General features: G+C 41.7%; 1 protein-coding gene across 2 annotated transcripts in view; it reads left to right on the top strand.

Moving 5' to 3' along the window:
- LOC140210628 (cadherin-1-like) overlaps nt 1-17,014 on the top strand; it is a 59,147-nt gene that overhangs the window by 32,867 nt on the left and 9,266 nt on the right. For both annotated transcript variants that reach the window (XM_072279759.1, XM_072279760.1), the window contains exons 8-11: nt 6,820-6,948; nt 8,733-8,918; nt 14,191-14,435; nt 15,591-15,733. In XM_072279759.1, coding sequence (XP_072135860.1) covers nt 6,820-6,948; nt 8,733-8,918; nt 14,191-14,435; nt 15,591-15,733 — 703 coding nt within the window. The remainder of the gene's footprint in view (nt 1-6,819; nt 6,949-8,732; nt 8,919-14,190; nt 14,436-15,590; nt 15,734-17,014) is intronic.

Raw genomic sequence — 17,014 nt, 5'->3', positions numbered from 1 at the left:
CCTCCCTGATGGCCACATCTGTGCCAAGTGCACCAAGATGCAGCTCCTCAGAGACCGTGTTAGGGATCTGGAGCTGCAGCTTGATGACCTACTGCTTATCAGGGAAAGTGAAGAGGTGATAGACAGGAGCTACAGGGAGGTAGTCATCCCTAGGCTACAAGGGTCAGAAAACTGGGTCACTGTCAAGAGAGGGAAGGGAAATGCCTGGATAGTGGAGAGCACACCTGTGGCTGTCCCCCTCAGCAACAAATATCTTGTTCTGGATGCTGTTGAGGGGAATGACCCAACAGGGGACGCCCAAAGTGACCAGGTTTCCGGCACTGAGCCTGGCGCTGTTGTGCAGGAGAGAAAGAGGGAGAAGAGGAATGCGGTAGTCATAGGGGATTCCATAGTCAGGGGAACAGACAGGAGATTCTGTGAGCCTGATAGAGATACCCGCATGGTGTGTTACATCCCAGGTGCCAGGGTACGGGACGTCTTGGATCGGGTCCTGAATATTCTGAAGGGGGGAGGGTGAGCAGCCAGTTGTCTTGGTACATGTTGGTACCAATGACATAGATAGGACAAAGGAGGAGGTCCTGAAGAGATATTTCCAGGAATTACGAAGGAAGATGAGAAGCAGGACCTCCAGGATAGTAATCTCGGGATTGCTACCTGTGCCGCGTGCTAGCGAGGGCAAGAGTAGTCGGATCAGGCAGATGAATGCGTGGCTGAGAGACTGGTGCAGGGGGCAGGGCTTCAGATTCTTGGATAATTGGGATCTCTTCTGGGGGAAGTATGACCTGTTCAAAAAGGACAGGTTACACCTGAACCCGAAGGGGACCAATATCCTGGCGGGAAAGTTTAATAGAGCTGTTATGGAGGGTTTAAACTAATTTGGCAGGAGGATGGGGACTGGAATGACATCGGAGGAAGGGGAAAACAGAAATAAATCTAAGATAGTGAGCAGTAAAGATGTCAGGAAAGACAAGCAAATTTGTAGCCATTGGGATGAGTTGCAGTGAAATCAAAGCGAAAAGTACCAAATACTGGTCTTAAGGTGTTGTACTTAAATGCATGCAGCATAAGGAATAAGGTGGATGATCTTGTTGTACAGCTACAGATTGGCAGGTATGATATTGTGGCCATCACTGAGACGTGGTTAAAGGATGCATGTCTCTGGGAGCTGAACGTCCAAGGATACACGGTGTATCGGAAGGATAGGAAGGTAGGCAGAGGGGGAGGCGTGGCTTTATTGGTAAGAAATGATATTAAATCATTAGAAAGAGGTGATACAGGATTGGAAGGTGCAGAATCTTTATGGGTTGAGCTAAGGAATAGCAGGGGTAAAAGGACCCTGATGGCAGTTATATACAGGCCTCCAAACAGCTGCAGGGATGTGGACTACAAATTACAACTGGAAATAGAAAAGGCTTGTCAGAAGGGCAGTGTTACGATAATTGTTGGGGATTTTAACATGTGAGTGGATTGAAAAAATTAGGTTGGCACGGGATCTCAAGAGAGAGAATTTGTAGAATGTCTGCGAGATGGCTTTTCAGAACAGCTTGCTGTTGAGCCCACTAGGGGATCGGCTGTACTGGATTGGGTATTGTGTAATGAACCGGAGGTGATTAGAAGATTGAGGTGAAGGATCCTTAGGAGGCAGTGATCATAACATGATTGAGTTCACTGTGAAATTAGAAAAAGAGAAGCCGAATTCTGATGTGTCGGTATTTCAGTGGAGGAACAGAAATTACAGTGGCATGAGCGAGGAACTGGCCAAAGTTGACTGGAAAGGGACTCTGGCGGGAATGACGGCAGAGCAGCAGTGGCTGGAGTTTATGCGAGAAGTGAGGAAGGTACAAGACAGGTATATTCCAAAAAAGAAGAAATTTTCGAATGGAAAACGGATGCAACCGTGGTTGACAAGAGAAGTCAAAGCCAAAGTTAAAGCAAAGGGGAGGGCATACAAGGAAGCAAAAATTAGTGGGAAGACAGAGGATTGGGAAGTTTTTAAAACCTTACAAAAGGAAACTAAGAAGGTCATTAAGAGAGAGAAGATTAACTATGAAAGGAAGCTAGCAAATAATATCAAAGAGGATACTAAAGGCTTTTTCAAGTATAAAAAGAGTAAAAGATAGGTGAGAGTAGATATAGGACCAATAGAAAACGATGCTGGAGAAATTGTAATCGGAAGTAAGGAGATGGCAGAGGAACTGAACGAGTATTTTGCATCAGTCTTCACTACGGAAGACGTCAGCAGTATACCAGACACTCAAGGGTGGCAGGGAAGAGAAGTGTGCACAGTCACAATTACGACAGAGAAAGTACTCAGGAAGCTGAATAGTCTAAAGGTAGATAAATCTCCTGGACCAGATGGAATGCACCCTCGTGTTCTGAAGGAAGTAGCTGTGGAGATTGCGGAGGCATTAGCGATGATCTTTCAAAAGTCGATAGATTCTGGCGTGGTTCCTCTGCTATATGTCACTCTGCTATTTAAGAAGGGGGCAAGGACGCAAAAAGGAAATTATAGACCTGTTAGCTTGACATCGATAGTTGGGAAGTTGTTGGAGTCGATTGTCAAGGATGAGGTTACAGAGTACCTGGAGACATATGACAAGATAGGCAGAACTCAGCATGGATTCCTTAAAGGAAAATCCTGCCTGACAAACCTATTACAATTTTTTGAGGAAATTACCAGTAGGCTAGACAAAGGAGATGCAGTGGATGTTGTATATTTGGATTTTCAGAAGGCCTTTGACAAGGTGCCACACATGAGGCTACTTAACAAGATAAGGGCCCATGGAATTACGGGAAAGTTACATACGTGGATAGAGCATTGGCTGATTGGCAGGAAATAGAGAATGGGAATAGGATCCTATTCTGTTTGGCTGCCGGTTACCAGTGGTGTTCCACAGGGGTCTGTGTTGGGGCCGCTTCTTTTTACATTGTGCATCAGCGATTTAGATTATGGAATAGGTGGCTTTGTGGCTAAGTTTGCTGATGATACGAAGATAGGTGGAGGGGCCAGTAGTGCTGAGGAAACAGAGAGTCTACAGAGAGACTTGGATAGATTGAAAGAATGGGCAAAGAAGTGGCAGATGAAGTACAAAGTTGGAAAGTGTATGGTTATGCACTTTGGCAGAAGAAATAGACGGGCAGACGATTATTTAAATGGGGAAAGAATTCAAAGTTCTGAGATGCAACGGGACTTGGGAGTCCTCGTACAGGATACCCTTAAAGTTAACCTCCAGGTTGAGTCAGTAGTGAAGAAGGGGAATGCAATGTTGGCATTCATTTCTAGAGGAATAGAGTATAGGAGCAGGGATGTGATGTTGAGGCTCTATAAGGCGCTGGTGAGACCTCACTTGGAGTACTGTGGGCGGTTTTGGTCTCCTTATTTAAGAAAGGATGTGCTGACATTGGAGAGGGAACGGAGAAGATTCACTAGAATGATTCCGAGAATGAGAGGGTTAACATATGAGGAACGTTTGTCCGCTCTTGGACTGTATTCCTTGGAGTTTAGAAGAATGAGGGGAGACCTTATAGAAACATTTCAAATGTTGAAAGGCATGGACAGAGTGGATGTGGCAAAGTTGTTTCCCATGATGGGGGAGCCTAGTACAAGAGGGCATGACTTAAGGATCGAGGGGCACTCATTCAGAACTTTTTTTTAGTCAGAGGGTGGTGAATCTATGGAATTTGTTGCCACGGGCAGCAGTGGAGGCCAAGTCATTGGGTGTATTTAAGGCAGAGATTGGTAGGTATCTGAGTAGCCAGGGCATCAAAGGTTATGGTGAGAAGGCGGGGGAGTGGGACTAAATGGGAGAATGGATCAGCTCATGATGGAATGGCGGAGCAGACTCGATGGGCCGAATGGCTGCCTTCTGCTCCTTTGTCTTTGGTCTTATGGTCTTATTCTCCTTCTAGCATATTGGAATGTGTGATATCCTTGGATGCTGAGAAACCTTTCAACAGAGTTGAATGGAATTATTTATTTAAAACTTTAGAAAAATTCAATTTTGGACCTGTTTTCATTCAATGGATTAAATTACTTTATTTAGCTCCTTCCGCTAAGGTTATCACTAATTCTCATAATTCTAAACCATTTGAGCTCCATGACACTAGATAAGGCTGTCCATTCAGCCCTTTGCTTTTTAATCTTGCCTTAGATCCTTTAGCCACTCCCTTTCAAGAATCTAGTGATATCACCGGTATTTTAAGGAGAGACACTATTCACTAAGTCTCGCTGTACGCTGATGATCTGCTATTTATTTCTAATGTTGAGACTTCGTTACCCCATGTGCTTTCTTTACTCTCCTGTTTTAGCCAGTTCTCAGGTTATAAATTAAACCTATATAAAAGTGAACTTTTCCCTTTGAATAATTTGATACCAACAAATTCTAACCTTCCTTTTAAAATTGTAAGAAACCAATTTACTTAGGTGTAACAATTACTAAAAACTGTAAGCGTCTATTTAAAGAAAATTTTCTTATCCTATTGAATCACATAAAAAGGATACTATCAAATTGGTCGCCTCTTTCATTATCACTAACCTGGCCAAATTAACTCTATTAAAATGAATATATTACTTAAATTTATGTATCCTTTTCAGGCATTGCCTGTTTTTATTCCTAAATATTTCTTTGATTCACTTGACTCTATTACATCTTCCTATATATGGAAGAATAAGCATTCTAGATTAAATAAAATTCATCTCCAGAAAGATAAAAAGAATGGCGGATTAGCCTTACCAAACTTTAGATGTTATTATTGGGCAGTTAATATAAGAAATCTTACATTTTGATTATATTATATTAATCATGAGTATTGCCCGATGTGCGTTTTTTTTTAGAAGCTAATTCTGTCAATAAATTTTCTATTATTTCTCTTCTTGGATCCTCACCTTCTTTGTCTCTGAGTAAGTTAACTGATAATCTAGTAGTTAAACACATTATGAGAATTTGGATACAATCCAAAAATACTTTGGCTTACTGAGATTTTCTCTTTCGAGTCCCATTTTTTCTAATTTTTTTTTAAACCCTCTATGACTGATGTGGCTTTTAAAGAATGGAATAGATTAAGTATTAAGTGCTTTCATGACTTGTTTGTAGAGGGAAGTCTCTTCGTTTGAACAACTGTCAACTAAATATAGTTTACCCAAAACTTTTTTTTTCGAAACCTACAAATAAGAGATCTCTTACGGTCTCAAATAAGTACATTTCCTAAAAGTCCTGATAAGAATCTATTAGATGTAATTTTTAATTTGAAACCTTTTTATAATGGATCTATATCTAATATTTATAATAAGCTGTTGGGAATGAGAAGCGTTCCTTTAGATAAAAATTAAAAATCTTTGGGAACAAGATTTACAGACTTCAATTTCTGAGGAAACTTGGAAGAAGCTGCAGAAGATCATGAACATGGCGCAGCACATCACACAAACCAATCTTCCATCTGTGGACTCACTACACCGCACGCTGCGGAGCACTACTGCCAGGATAATCAAGGACACGATTCACCCAGCCAACACACTTTTCGTCCCTCTTCCCTCCAGGAGAAGGTTCAGGAGCTTGAAGACTTGTACAGTCAAATTTGGGAACAGCTTCTTTCCAAATGTGATAAGACTGCTGAACGGATCCTGACCCAGATCTGGGCCATACCCTCCAAATATCCGGACCTGCCTCTTGGTTTTTTTGCACTACCTTACTTCAAATTTTCTATTTTCTATTTATGATTTATAATTTAAATTTTTAATGTTTACTAATTTTAACTATTTTAAATATTTTTAATATTTAATATTTGTAATCCAGGGAGTGTGAAGCACAGAATCAAATATTGCTGTGATGATTGTACATTCTAGTACCAATTGTTTGACGACAATAAAGTTTACAGTATAAGTATCAAATTTTTAAATTGGTTAACACTCATCGTTGTGTGCCCACCACTCTCTCTTACAATTTAAAGTGGTCCATAGGGCCCATATGACGAAGGATAAGTTGTCTCGTTTTTATTTAGATATATCCGTATTGTGATAAATGTAATAATGGAGAAGCTTCACTCATTCATATGTTTTGGACATGCCCGAGTCTTTGAAAATATTGGAAAGAAGTATTTCAAACTTTCTCGATACTTTTCAAAGTAAACTTTAAGCTTAATCCTTTGACCACTTTATTTGGTATTGTTGGAGGAAAGGATATTATTTTGGAGTCATCTGACTTGCAAACTTTGGCTTTTATTTCTCTTATGACCAGAAGGACGCTCTTGCTTAAATGGAAAAATACGACCCTTCCTATTCACGCCCAATGGTTACGTGATGTGATGTCATGTTTAATTTTAGAGAAGATTTGATGTTCAATCTCTGAATCTAGCAAAGATCTTCAAACATTGTGGGGACCTTTTTTGAATTATTTTCAAAACCCTTGATTTGCTGTTAAAGCACAGATGATGACTAATAATATTTTCCCCCTTTTTTTCTTTACTAATCAGCTTCGGTCTTGGTAGTAGTATATAATAAAACAACTATATTTCAATGTTACGAATTAATTAATCTGTATTACTATAGGGTAAGGAGTCTTTATATGCAATTTAGTATAATGTATTGATATATTTTTTCTTGTACTCTGTATTATATGTAAAATTAATAATAAAAAATATTGGAAGATATTCAGATGAGCCTTTGACAATGGTCCCACAGACCATGGATTGAGATATGAGAAGTGAATGTAGCCTTTTCTGACTAGTATACACGAATGTGGTAGACAGAATGTGCTGTTTCTTTCTGACTGCATGAAAATTACACGTCATACAAGCTCTTTGATTCCATTAATCTTGTTTCAGATAGTGGATAAATACACGTTGATTGTTCAGGCAGCAAATATGGAAGGTGAAGGAATGATGACCACTGCCACAGCAATAATCACAATCATCGATGCAAATGATAATGCCCCAAAATTTGTGAATTCATTGGTAAAGATTTCACTAAACCTTTTTAAACATTTCCTTCTGAATATAATAAACTGATTCTTCAATTAAAAATGCAATTATTTCCTCTAATTGTTTTGAAAAAGAATTTGAAGCATTGTTTAATCAAAAGTATACCATGCTCACTTTCATCTTGTTTTCACCATGATGAAAGATTTATCTTTTCACTTTGTTGGGGAAAAAAGACCCTACATCTTGCACACTTAAAGAAAATCAACAGTTCCAGGTCAGTATTGCTGAGCCATGATTCAGGCAAAGGCTTCCTCTGCCCTTATCTGATGAAAGGTCATTGCAAACAAAGTTTCAGAGGACTTTGGGAACTATTCTGCAGTAATTTGTTAGTAGCTTCAGGAGGATAGATTTGTTGAGGATTGGGTAGCTGGAAGAAGGGAAAGAATTTAGAGTCATAGAAGCGAACTGCACAGAAACAGGACTTCTGGACTGTATAAATCACGCTGAAGCATTTAAACTGCCTAGTCCATCAAACAGCACCTGAACCATATCCAACAATATCCCTCCCATCCTATTACCTATCAAATCTTCTCTTATACTTTGAAATTAAGCTTTCATGCATCTGTTATACTGACAGCTCATTCCACACTCCCACCACCCTCTGAGTGAAGAGGTTTCCCCTCATGTCCTCCTTAAACATTTCACTTTTCACTCTTAACTCATGACCTCTAGTTGTAGTCCCACCCAGCCTCTGTGGGAAAAGCCTGCTTGCATTTACCACATCAATATCCCTCATTATTTTGTATACCCCTATCAAATCTCCCCTCAATCTTCTGTGTTCCAAGGAATAACATCCTAACCTATTCAATCTTTCCTTATAACTCAGGTCCTCCAGTCCTGGCAACATTGTTGTAAATCTTCTCTGCACTCTTTCAACCTTATTTATGTCTTTCCTGTAGGTAGGTGACCAAAACTGCGCACAATACTCCAAATTATGTCTCACCATTGCCTTATACAACTTCAACATAACATCCCATTTCCTGTACTCAGTAAATTGATTTATGCAGGCCAATGTGCCAAAAGCATTTGTAATGACCCTATCCACCTGTGGCTCCACTTTCAATGAATTATGGACCTGTATTCTTAGATACCTTTGCTCTACCACACTCCTTGGTGCCTGTCTGTTTCCTATGTTCGACCTTACGCTGGTTAGTCCTACCTCGCACTTGTCTGCATTAAATTCCATCGGCCGTTTTTTTTCCAGCTGCTCCAGACCCCAGTGAAAGCACCAATAGTCTTTCTCATTGCCTACTACACCACTAATCTTGGTGTCACCTGCAAATTTGCTGATCCAGATAACCACATTATTATCCAGATTGTTGAGAAAAATGACAAACAACAATTGACCCAGCCTGTAACTGATCCACTAGTTATAGGTCTCCAGTCAGAGGCAACCATCTACTTCCACTCTCTTGACTTCTCCCATAAAGCCAATGCCTAATCCAATTTACTACCTCATCTTGAAATCCATGTGACTGAACCTTCCTGACCAACCTCCCATGCAGGACCTTGTCAAGTACCTTGTTAAAGTCCACTGCCTTGGCTTCATCAACATTCCTGGTTAGTTCCTCCAAAATATCTATAAGATTTGTTAGACATGACCTACAATGCACGAAGCCATGCTGACAATCCCTAATCAGTTCCTATCTGTACAAATACTCATATTGCATCAGCCCAAGTTGAATTTGAGCTTGGGTGTTGATTAGGGCAGTCTGTAACTCTGAAAAGGTAAAATTACTTTATTTTTCTAATTGCAGATTTCTGTCGAAGTCCCTGAAAATGAAGTGGATGATGATGATGTGTCAAGACACAATATAACTGATGATGACTTGCCTGGTACACCTGCTTGGAAAGCAAATTTCACTATAACCTTTGGGAATGAAGAAAAACTGTTCACAGTGATTACTGACCCACAGAATAATGGAGTCCTTAAAACTGTGAAGGTACGGCAGTCTACTAGTAGCTGTTTGTAGTCATTTTAATATTTACCAGTAAATAATTTGGTTTTCTTCCACAACCTTGGCATCTACTTGATAACTGAACATTTTTTGGCGATGTCCTGTCCACAAAAGGCTAGATGTATCTGTGCGACCAACTACTCAGTTGGTCTGCCCTTAATAATGAGCAAAGGATGAATATTATCCAATGTTGATAACTTGCCAATAAGCTGCTCACTGAAGATCAATCTACTTTTCTATAGATCACTTGACAGACTGATAAAGTGTGAATATTTGCTCATGGAATTTGATGGAGAATGGTATCTATCAAAGAGTTTTTAGGAATTGAGGGCAAGCCTCTTTATTGGCACAAGTTGTACTTTATTCACAATAAGGAAGACGGTTGCAGCTGATGGTTGAAATCTCACCTTCCATGCCCACTCACCAATCCTGGGCTGCCACAGAAATTCCTTGGCATCCTGGGATCAGATATTATGAGCTGTTTCTACAATAAAAGCACACGTGGGAGGGTTCATTTATGATTTCCTATCAAACAATGTTCGGTTCCTTTTACAGCATCTCAAGATAAAATGGATCTGTTCGAGCTTGCAAGAACTGAATAACATTTGGACATGGATTGCAAAATTAGAAAGACCAGTAATTTCATATACGTGCAAAGCTGCGGTGAAAAAGAAACTCTTACAGTAGCACTCTGAATCGGAGAAAGGCCAATTTTGATGGTATCAGAAATGATCTGGCAAGTGTGGATCAGGACAGGCTGTTTTTGGGTGCAGGTGTTCCTGGAAAGTGGGAGGCCTTTGAAAATGAAATTTTGAGAGTACAAAGCTTGTATGTACCTGTCAGAATAAATGGTAAAGATAACAAGTATAGGAAACCTTGGTTTTCAAGAGATATTGATGCCCTAGTTAAGAGCAAAAAGGAGGTGCAAAGGAACAAATGAGGTGCTTGTGGAGTACAAGAAATAGAAGAAAACAGTTAGGAAAGAAACCAGGAAGGCTAAAAGAAAGCATGAATGTGCTCTATCAGAGAAGGTGAAGGTACATCCAAAGGGATCCTCCAGGTATGTTAACAGGAGGCTGGTGGGAGTGGTCACACGAGGCCGAGCTGGGCTAGGATCCTTTCCAACTCCCTAAATGGACACCAGAGGGAAGGAAAGGCGTTGTCTAATTCAGGAGGAGGTAAGAGCAGTAGTGGAGGAGACGAGAGCCTACAAGGCAGTGGGAATGAAGCAACAGGGAGCTTGGACAAGATGGGAGAATGCGGTTGAGAGGAAAGTTACCTGGGCTAATCTTTGGAAAGCCGAACCACACCGCATCCAATTTCTCATCCAGGCAGTGTACGATGTGCTTCCAAGCCTATCAAACCTGCACACATGGGGCAAGGCAGAGTCATCTGCGTGCCCGCTGTGCTCCAAGTGAGGAACCCTGGAGCACATCCTCAGCAGCTGCGCAAGGGCACTTGGTGAGGGACGGTACAGGTGGAGGCATGACCAGGTCCTGAAGGCCATCGCTGAAGCTGTCAGTGCAGGAGTTGAGTGGGCGAAGCGGTCCCGACCCTCCAAGCAGACCATTGCCTTTGTCAGAGCTGGGGAGCAGCTGATACCTGCCAAAAGTACATCTGCGGGCATTCTGACCTCTGCAAGGGACTGGCAGCTGTTGGTGGACCTCGAAGGGCAGCTGAAGTTCCCCAACCATATCGCAGCCACCACCCTGCGACCAGACATTGTCCTTGTGTCTGAGTCTACTAAGCAAGTGGTGCTGCTGGAGCTGACAGTCCCATGGGAAGATAGCTTGGAAGAGGCCTTTGAAAGGAAACTCTCCAAGTACGCAGGACTGGTCAGCAACTGTCAGCAGGCTGGATGGAGAGCGAGGTGTCTCCCAGTGGAGGTTGGTTGTAGGGGATTCGTAGCCCATTCTTTAGTTAGAGCCTTCAGCATTTTGGGCATCGACGGAGAGAGGAAGAGGAGAGCCATCCACAGTACCACCGATGCGGCAGAGAGGGCCTCAAGATGGCTGTGGCTCAAAAGAGGGGAGCCATGGAGTCATAAGTAGCTAACCATCTGGACACAAGCTGGGGTCTGATCAGCTCCGGCTGGGTCACCTGGAGGAGGTTGTATGATGTTGAAAGGCCCGAAACACCCGATGATTCCAGGAACGTCACTGAAGATGTGTCCAGAAGCATCAATAGATGTATGTACACAGCAAGAGCAAAAGGATTACAAGGGACAAAATTGGTCCTCTGTAAAACTAGAATGGTCATCCATGTGTGGAACCAAAACAGATGGGTTTGACGGGGAAACATAAATGAACCTTCCCGCAAGTGCTTTTATTATGGAAACAGCTCATAATGTCTGATCCCAGGATACCAAAGAACTTGTGCATTTTTTGCATCTCTATTTACCCGGGAGATAGATAGAGTGTATAAAAGTGAGGCAAAGTCGCATCAACTTCATGAACCCTGTACAAATTACAGAGGAGGATGTGTTTGCTACCCTGAGGCAATAAACCCCCAGGTTTTGACAAGGTGTTCCCTCGGACCCTATGGTAGGCACTACAGAAATTGCCAGGGCCCTAGTAGAGATAATTAAAATATCCTTAGCAACACAGGAGGTGTTGGATGATAGCGAATGTTGTTGCACTGTTTAAAAAGGCTTTTAACAGAAACCAGGCCGGTGTGTCTGACATCAGTTATGGGAAAGTTATTGGAAGGTATTTTAATGGATCAGATATATAAGTATATGGATAGACATGGACTGATTAAGTATACGTAGTCAGCATGGCTTCATGCATGGTAGGTCATGTCTCACCAATCTTAGAGTTTTCTGAGGATGTTACCAGGAAAGTGGCTGAAGGCAAGGCTGTGCAAGTTATCCACACGGCATTGGACAAGGTCCCACATGGAAGGTTGGTCAAGAAGGTTCATTCGCCTGGCATTCAGTATGAGGTAGTAAATTGGATTAGACATTGGCTTTGTGGGAGACGCCAGAGTGGTAGTAGAGGTTGCCTCTCTGGCTGGTGGCCTGTGACTAGTGGTGTGCTGGAGGGACCAGTGCTGGGTCTGTAGTTGTTTGTCATCTATATCAATGATCTGGGTGATAACGTGGTTAACTGGATTAGCAAATTTGCAGATGGCACCAAGTTTGGGGGTATAGTGCACAGTGAGGAGGGCTATCATGGCTTGCAGAGGGATCCATATCAGCTGGGAAAATGTGCTGAAAAATGGCAGATCGAACTTGATGCTGAGAAGTGTGAGGTTTTGCATTTTGGTAGGACCAACCAGGGTAGGTCTTACACAGTGAACAGTAGGGCACTGAGGAGTGTGGTAGAACAAATGAATCTGGGAGTACAGGTACGTAATTCATTGAGTATGGTGCCACAGGTAGACGGGTTCATAAAGTTTCTAGCACATTGCTCTTCATAAATCAATGTATTGAGTACAGAAAATGGGATTTTATGTTTAAGTTGTTCAGACATTGGTGAGGCCTAATTTAGAATATTGTGTGCACCTTTGGTCACCTATGTGCAGGAAAGCTATAAACAAGGTTGAAGGTGTACAGAGAAAATTTACAAGGATGTTGCTGGGTCTGGAGGACCAGAGTTATAAGGAAAGATTGAATAGGTTAAGACTATTCTTTAGAATGTAGAAGATTAAGAGGAGATTTGATAGAAGTATACAAAATTATGAGGGGTATAGATAGGGTAAATGCAACCAGGCTTTTTGCACTGAGTTTGGGTGGGACTATAATCAGAGGTCATGAGCTAAGGGTGAAAGGTGAGAAGTTTAAGGGGAACATGACGGGAAGCTTCTTCACTCAGTGTTGTGAGAGTGTGGAATGAGCTGCCAGCACACGTGGTCCATGCGAGTTCGATTTCAATGTTTAAGAGAAGTTTGGTTGGGTACATGAATAGTAGGGATATGGAGGGCTGTGGCCCAGTGCAAGACGATGGGAGTAGGCAGTTTAAAATGTTTCAGCATGGACTAGATGGGCCAAATGGCCTGCTTCTCTACTTGCTTTTCTATGACTGTGAACTCATGACATTACTACAGATTTGACAGCCAAGTTCCTGGGGCTGCTATTATCAGAAACTTAAATGGACCAATCATGATTCGATCACAAACAAGAGAAAGTCTACAGATGCTGGAAGTGCAAACAACACATGCAAAATGCTGGAGGTACGCAGCAGGCCAGGCAGCATCAATAGAAATGGGTGCAGTCGACGTTTCAGGCTGAGACCCTTCACCATGACTGGAAAAACAGTGGCATCAACTTCATGGACTCTGTAGAGATTACCAGGGAAGACGAAGACAACAGACACTTGGGAACTCCTTCCATCTGCAGGCTCCCCTCCAAGTTACATGGATCCTGATTAGAAAAAGTGTATTACTACATTCCCACTGGATCTAAGAATCCTGAAACTATTAGCTCAACAACACTGAGAATATCTTCATTAGAAAGGCTGCAGGAGCTCACCAATGTTTTCCTCGGGCAGTCAAGGATGGCAATGAAAATTGACTTTGTCAATGATACCCATATCCTGCAATAAAGTAAAATCTGGAGAAATGTGTGAGTGTGGTTCTCATTTCTCTGTTGGTCATGCAAGTATAGAGCAGTATAGAACAAGAACAGGCTCTTTGATCCACAATAATTGTTGTAATGACCAGATATTTCATCTGAGAATATGATTATTCTCATGTCACCAGGTATCTATTAATGGGAATGTACCTAGCTGTGTAGTGCAAATGGATCAATATTGTGTATCATTATGATGTGAAAAAAGTTAGTTTGTAATTCCATGCATTCAAATTTAATATAAAATGAAAACTCACAAATTTCAAATTTTTAAACAGATGTTTAGCTTGCTTTTAGATATACATAATGATAGGAAAAGTCAAAAGTATGGAAGGCAAACTGAATGTTTTCAGAGTTGAAGAAAAGTCGAGCCATCGCTCAACAGATGGAAAAGTGGGTATTTCTTTGCAATTTCCGGTGGAGACAATGGAACACTGCTATGATTGAGGCAATGTTTATCATTGTGAATCTACCAGGATACATTTGGTTTTGTGGTGAAATGGTTCACTTAGGGAAATAAAAACCATCTTGCTGTTTTCCCTTAAAAACAGGGATCCTTACCTTACTTTTTATTCGAAAGAAACTACCTCTCAATGTGATGTTACATGTCATGCACATTTTGGCTACCATTTTGTGTTTTCTTGAAGAAAATACTTCATAGATGTTATGTTGAACTTTTTAATATAGCCTTTGGACTTTGAGAAGAGCAAACAACATGTGGTGATAATTGAAGTAAAGAATGAGATACCATTCACCGTTACCATGCCACTGTCTTCAGCTACAGTAACCATCAACGTGCTTGATGTCAACGAAGCTCCAATATTTAATCCAGAAACCAAGACCGAAAAGCAGTCCGAGAATCTACCAGTTGGGAGTATAGTAACTACATGTAAGGCAAAGGACCCTGACACAGCTCAGGAGGAAACCATCAGGTATGAGATGGATTTGTGGGAACACTTTTAAGTTAGCAGTATGTTCCTCTCCTCAAGTGTACAGAGAAGATATTTGTGCCTGCAGACAAGAACTATTAATTGAGAACTGCAAGGGGCACACTTGGGTATAGTTAATGTGATTCGGAATGCTGGGACCTTGAGTTAGATCTTATAAAGCACAGTGGAGCGAGAGGAGCACATGCATCTTTTAAGCCTGCTCCATTACTCAATAAGATAGTGACTGATGTGATCTCTGGCCTTGGCTCCAAATTCCTGCCTGATTCCGATAACCTATGACCCTACTACAGACCAAAACCTCTTTATGGTCTTGAATGTCCTCAATGATTTGGTCTACATAGCTCTTTGTGATGGGGAATTCCAAAGGTTTCTGACATCCTGCAATTAAGTCTGTTCTCCCTTTTAAATTCTGTTTTTGAAATACTACCCTCACTCTCAGTTGCCCTCTGCATCAAACTTCCTGAATCATCTTGAGCATCATCCCAGAATCTTCATGTTTCTGCAAGGTAATTTCTCAATAGATGCTCAACATTCCAACTTTGGGATTCGGCATGAAGCTATAAAACTGGTGTATATTATCAGCCTGCAGACATGCAGCCAATAGTTAAGATTTCTCTATCCACCTTAAAATAGAATGGCACCACAGTACTTGGAATTGGAATGTTGTGTATACAGTTTGTTACAGCAGGATTAACAATTACCATCATAACTTATACAGTTAAATAAGGAAATCCAGAATTCTCTCAGCCTCCTCCCCCTCCCTCCTCCACCCCATCTTCCCCCTCGCTTCCTCCCCTCTCTCCCCCTCTCTCCCCCTCTCTCCCCCTCTCTCCCCCTCTCTCCCCCTCTCTCCCCCTCTCTCCCCCTCTCTCCCCCTCTCTCCCCCTCTCTCCCCCCCTTCTCTTCCCCTATCTCTTCCCCCCTTCTCTTCCCCTCTCTCTTCCCCCCATTACTACTACTTATGGGTGTGACAGTGTTTCTTAAAGTTCATAACTCAGTGATGGAACATCTGATAATCCATTTGGCAGCACTTAGAGTTACATTATATTTTAAGTGGAAATTAACTAGTTCTGTTCATTTTTTTAAATTTTGGAATTTGTGGCTAATAATTTATTTGTGTTGCTGCATATATTCCAGATACCGGATGGGAAGTGACCCAGCAAACTGGTTTGACATTGAGGCGGAGACTGGCATCGTTAAACTCATCAGCCCTATGGATCGAGAGTCAGAATTTGTTAAAGATAGTATTTATACCGCAACAGTCCTTGCTTCTGATAATGGTGAGACCCTGTGGGTTCTCAAGGCACATGCTGTTATATTTTAGCCACCTTCATCAGTGAATTTTTTTTATCCAGTGGTTCAGGAGAAGGTACAGTAGTGTAGTGGTTAGCAGAAATCTTTTCAGTACCAGCAAGCTGGGTTCAATTCCCGCCTCTGTCTGTAGGTTTGTACATTCTGCTCGTGACTGTGATTCCTCCAGATGCTCCAGTTTCCTCCCACAGTCCAAAGGTGTACAGTTGGCCCTCCGTATCCACGGGTTCCGCATCCCTGGATTCAACCAGCCACGGATCGGGATTGAAAAAGAAAAACCTGGAAGTTCTCTCTCCAGCACTCGTTTGAGCATTGTTCGCCTCACGTCTTGTTTGTTTGCTACTTGTGTTGTGAGTGAGAGGAAGGAGTTTAAGGCTAGTAAGGGATGGCTGGCTGGCTATGTAAAGCGCTACAGCCTCAAGAACTAAAAGATCACGGGAGAATCGGCATCGACTGATGCCGAGGCAGCATCAACGTTCCCAGAAGAGCTACGATGGTTGTGTCTGTACTGAACATGTACAGACTTTTTTTTCTTGTCATTATTCCCTAAACAATACAGTATAACAACTATTTACATAACATTTACATTGTATTAGGAATTATAAGTAATCTAGAGATGAGTTAAAGTATACGGGAGGATGTGCGTAGGTTATATGCAAATACTACGCCATTTTATATATGGGACTTGAGCATCCACAGAATTTGGTATCTGCGGGGGATCCCGGAACCAACGCCCCATGAATATGGAGGGCCGACTGTACTGGTTGGTAGGTTAATTGGTCGTTGTAACTTGTCTCATGATTTGACTAGGGTTAAATCGGGAGATTGCTGGACAACACAGCTTAAAGGTTCAGGAGGGCCTCGTCTTCGCTGCATTTCAATAGATAGATAAGTAAATGTGATTAATTTTGGTGAATTTAACTCATAATTTGAAAGTAAGGATACATTTTGAAAGAATTTATCTGACCCCTCATGTAGTTTGCCCTTGAAGAATTATTTTCAAATCCCCTTTGCTATCTCAAATGCTTCTTCAGTGCCAATACACATCAGTGATGGGGAAAAATCTGAAAAAACACCTTCATATTAGAGATTTTATTTGGAATCTCCATGTGTTAAAAGTGTCTTCTGGTGGGGAAGGTGATGTAAATTTGGACCAGTATCTCCCATTTCCTTGCTTAAAGCACTGACAGAGGCCCTTCAGCCCCTTGGTCCATGCCAGCTCACAGAGGGGCAATCTTAACAGTTCCATT

The sequence above is a fragment of the Mobula birostris genome, chromosome 15 (assembly GCF_030028105.1).
Source record: "Mobula birostris isolate sMobBir1 chromosome 15, sMobBir1.hap1, whole genome shotgun sequence".
In the NCBI taxonomy this organism is placed as follows: Eukaryota; Metazoa; Chordata; class Chondrichthyes; order Myliobatiformes; family Myliobatidae; genus Mobula; species Mobula birostris.
This window is presented reverse-complemented; position numbering and strand designations above follow the sequence as displayed.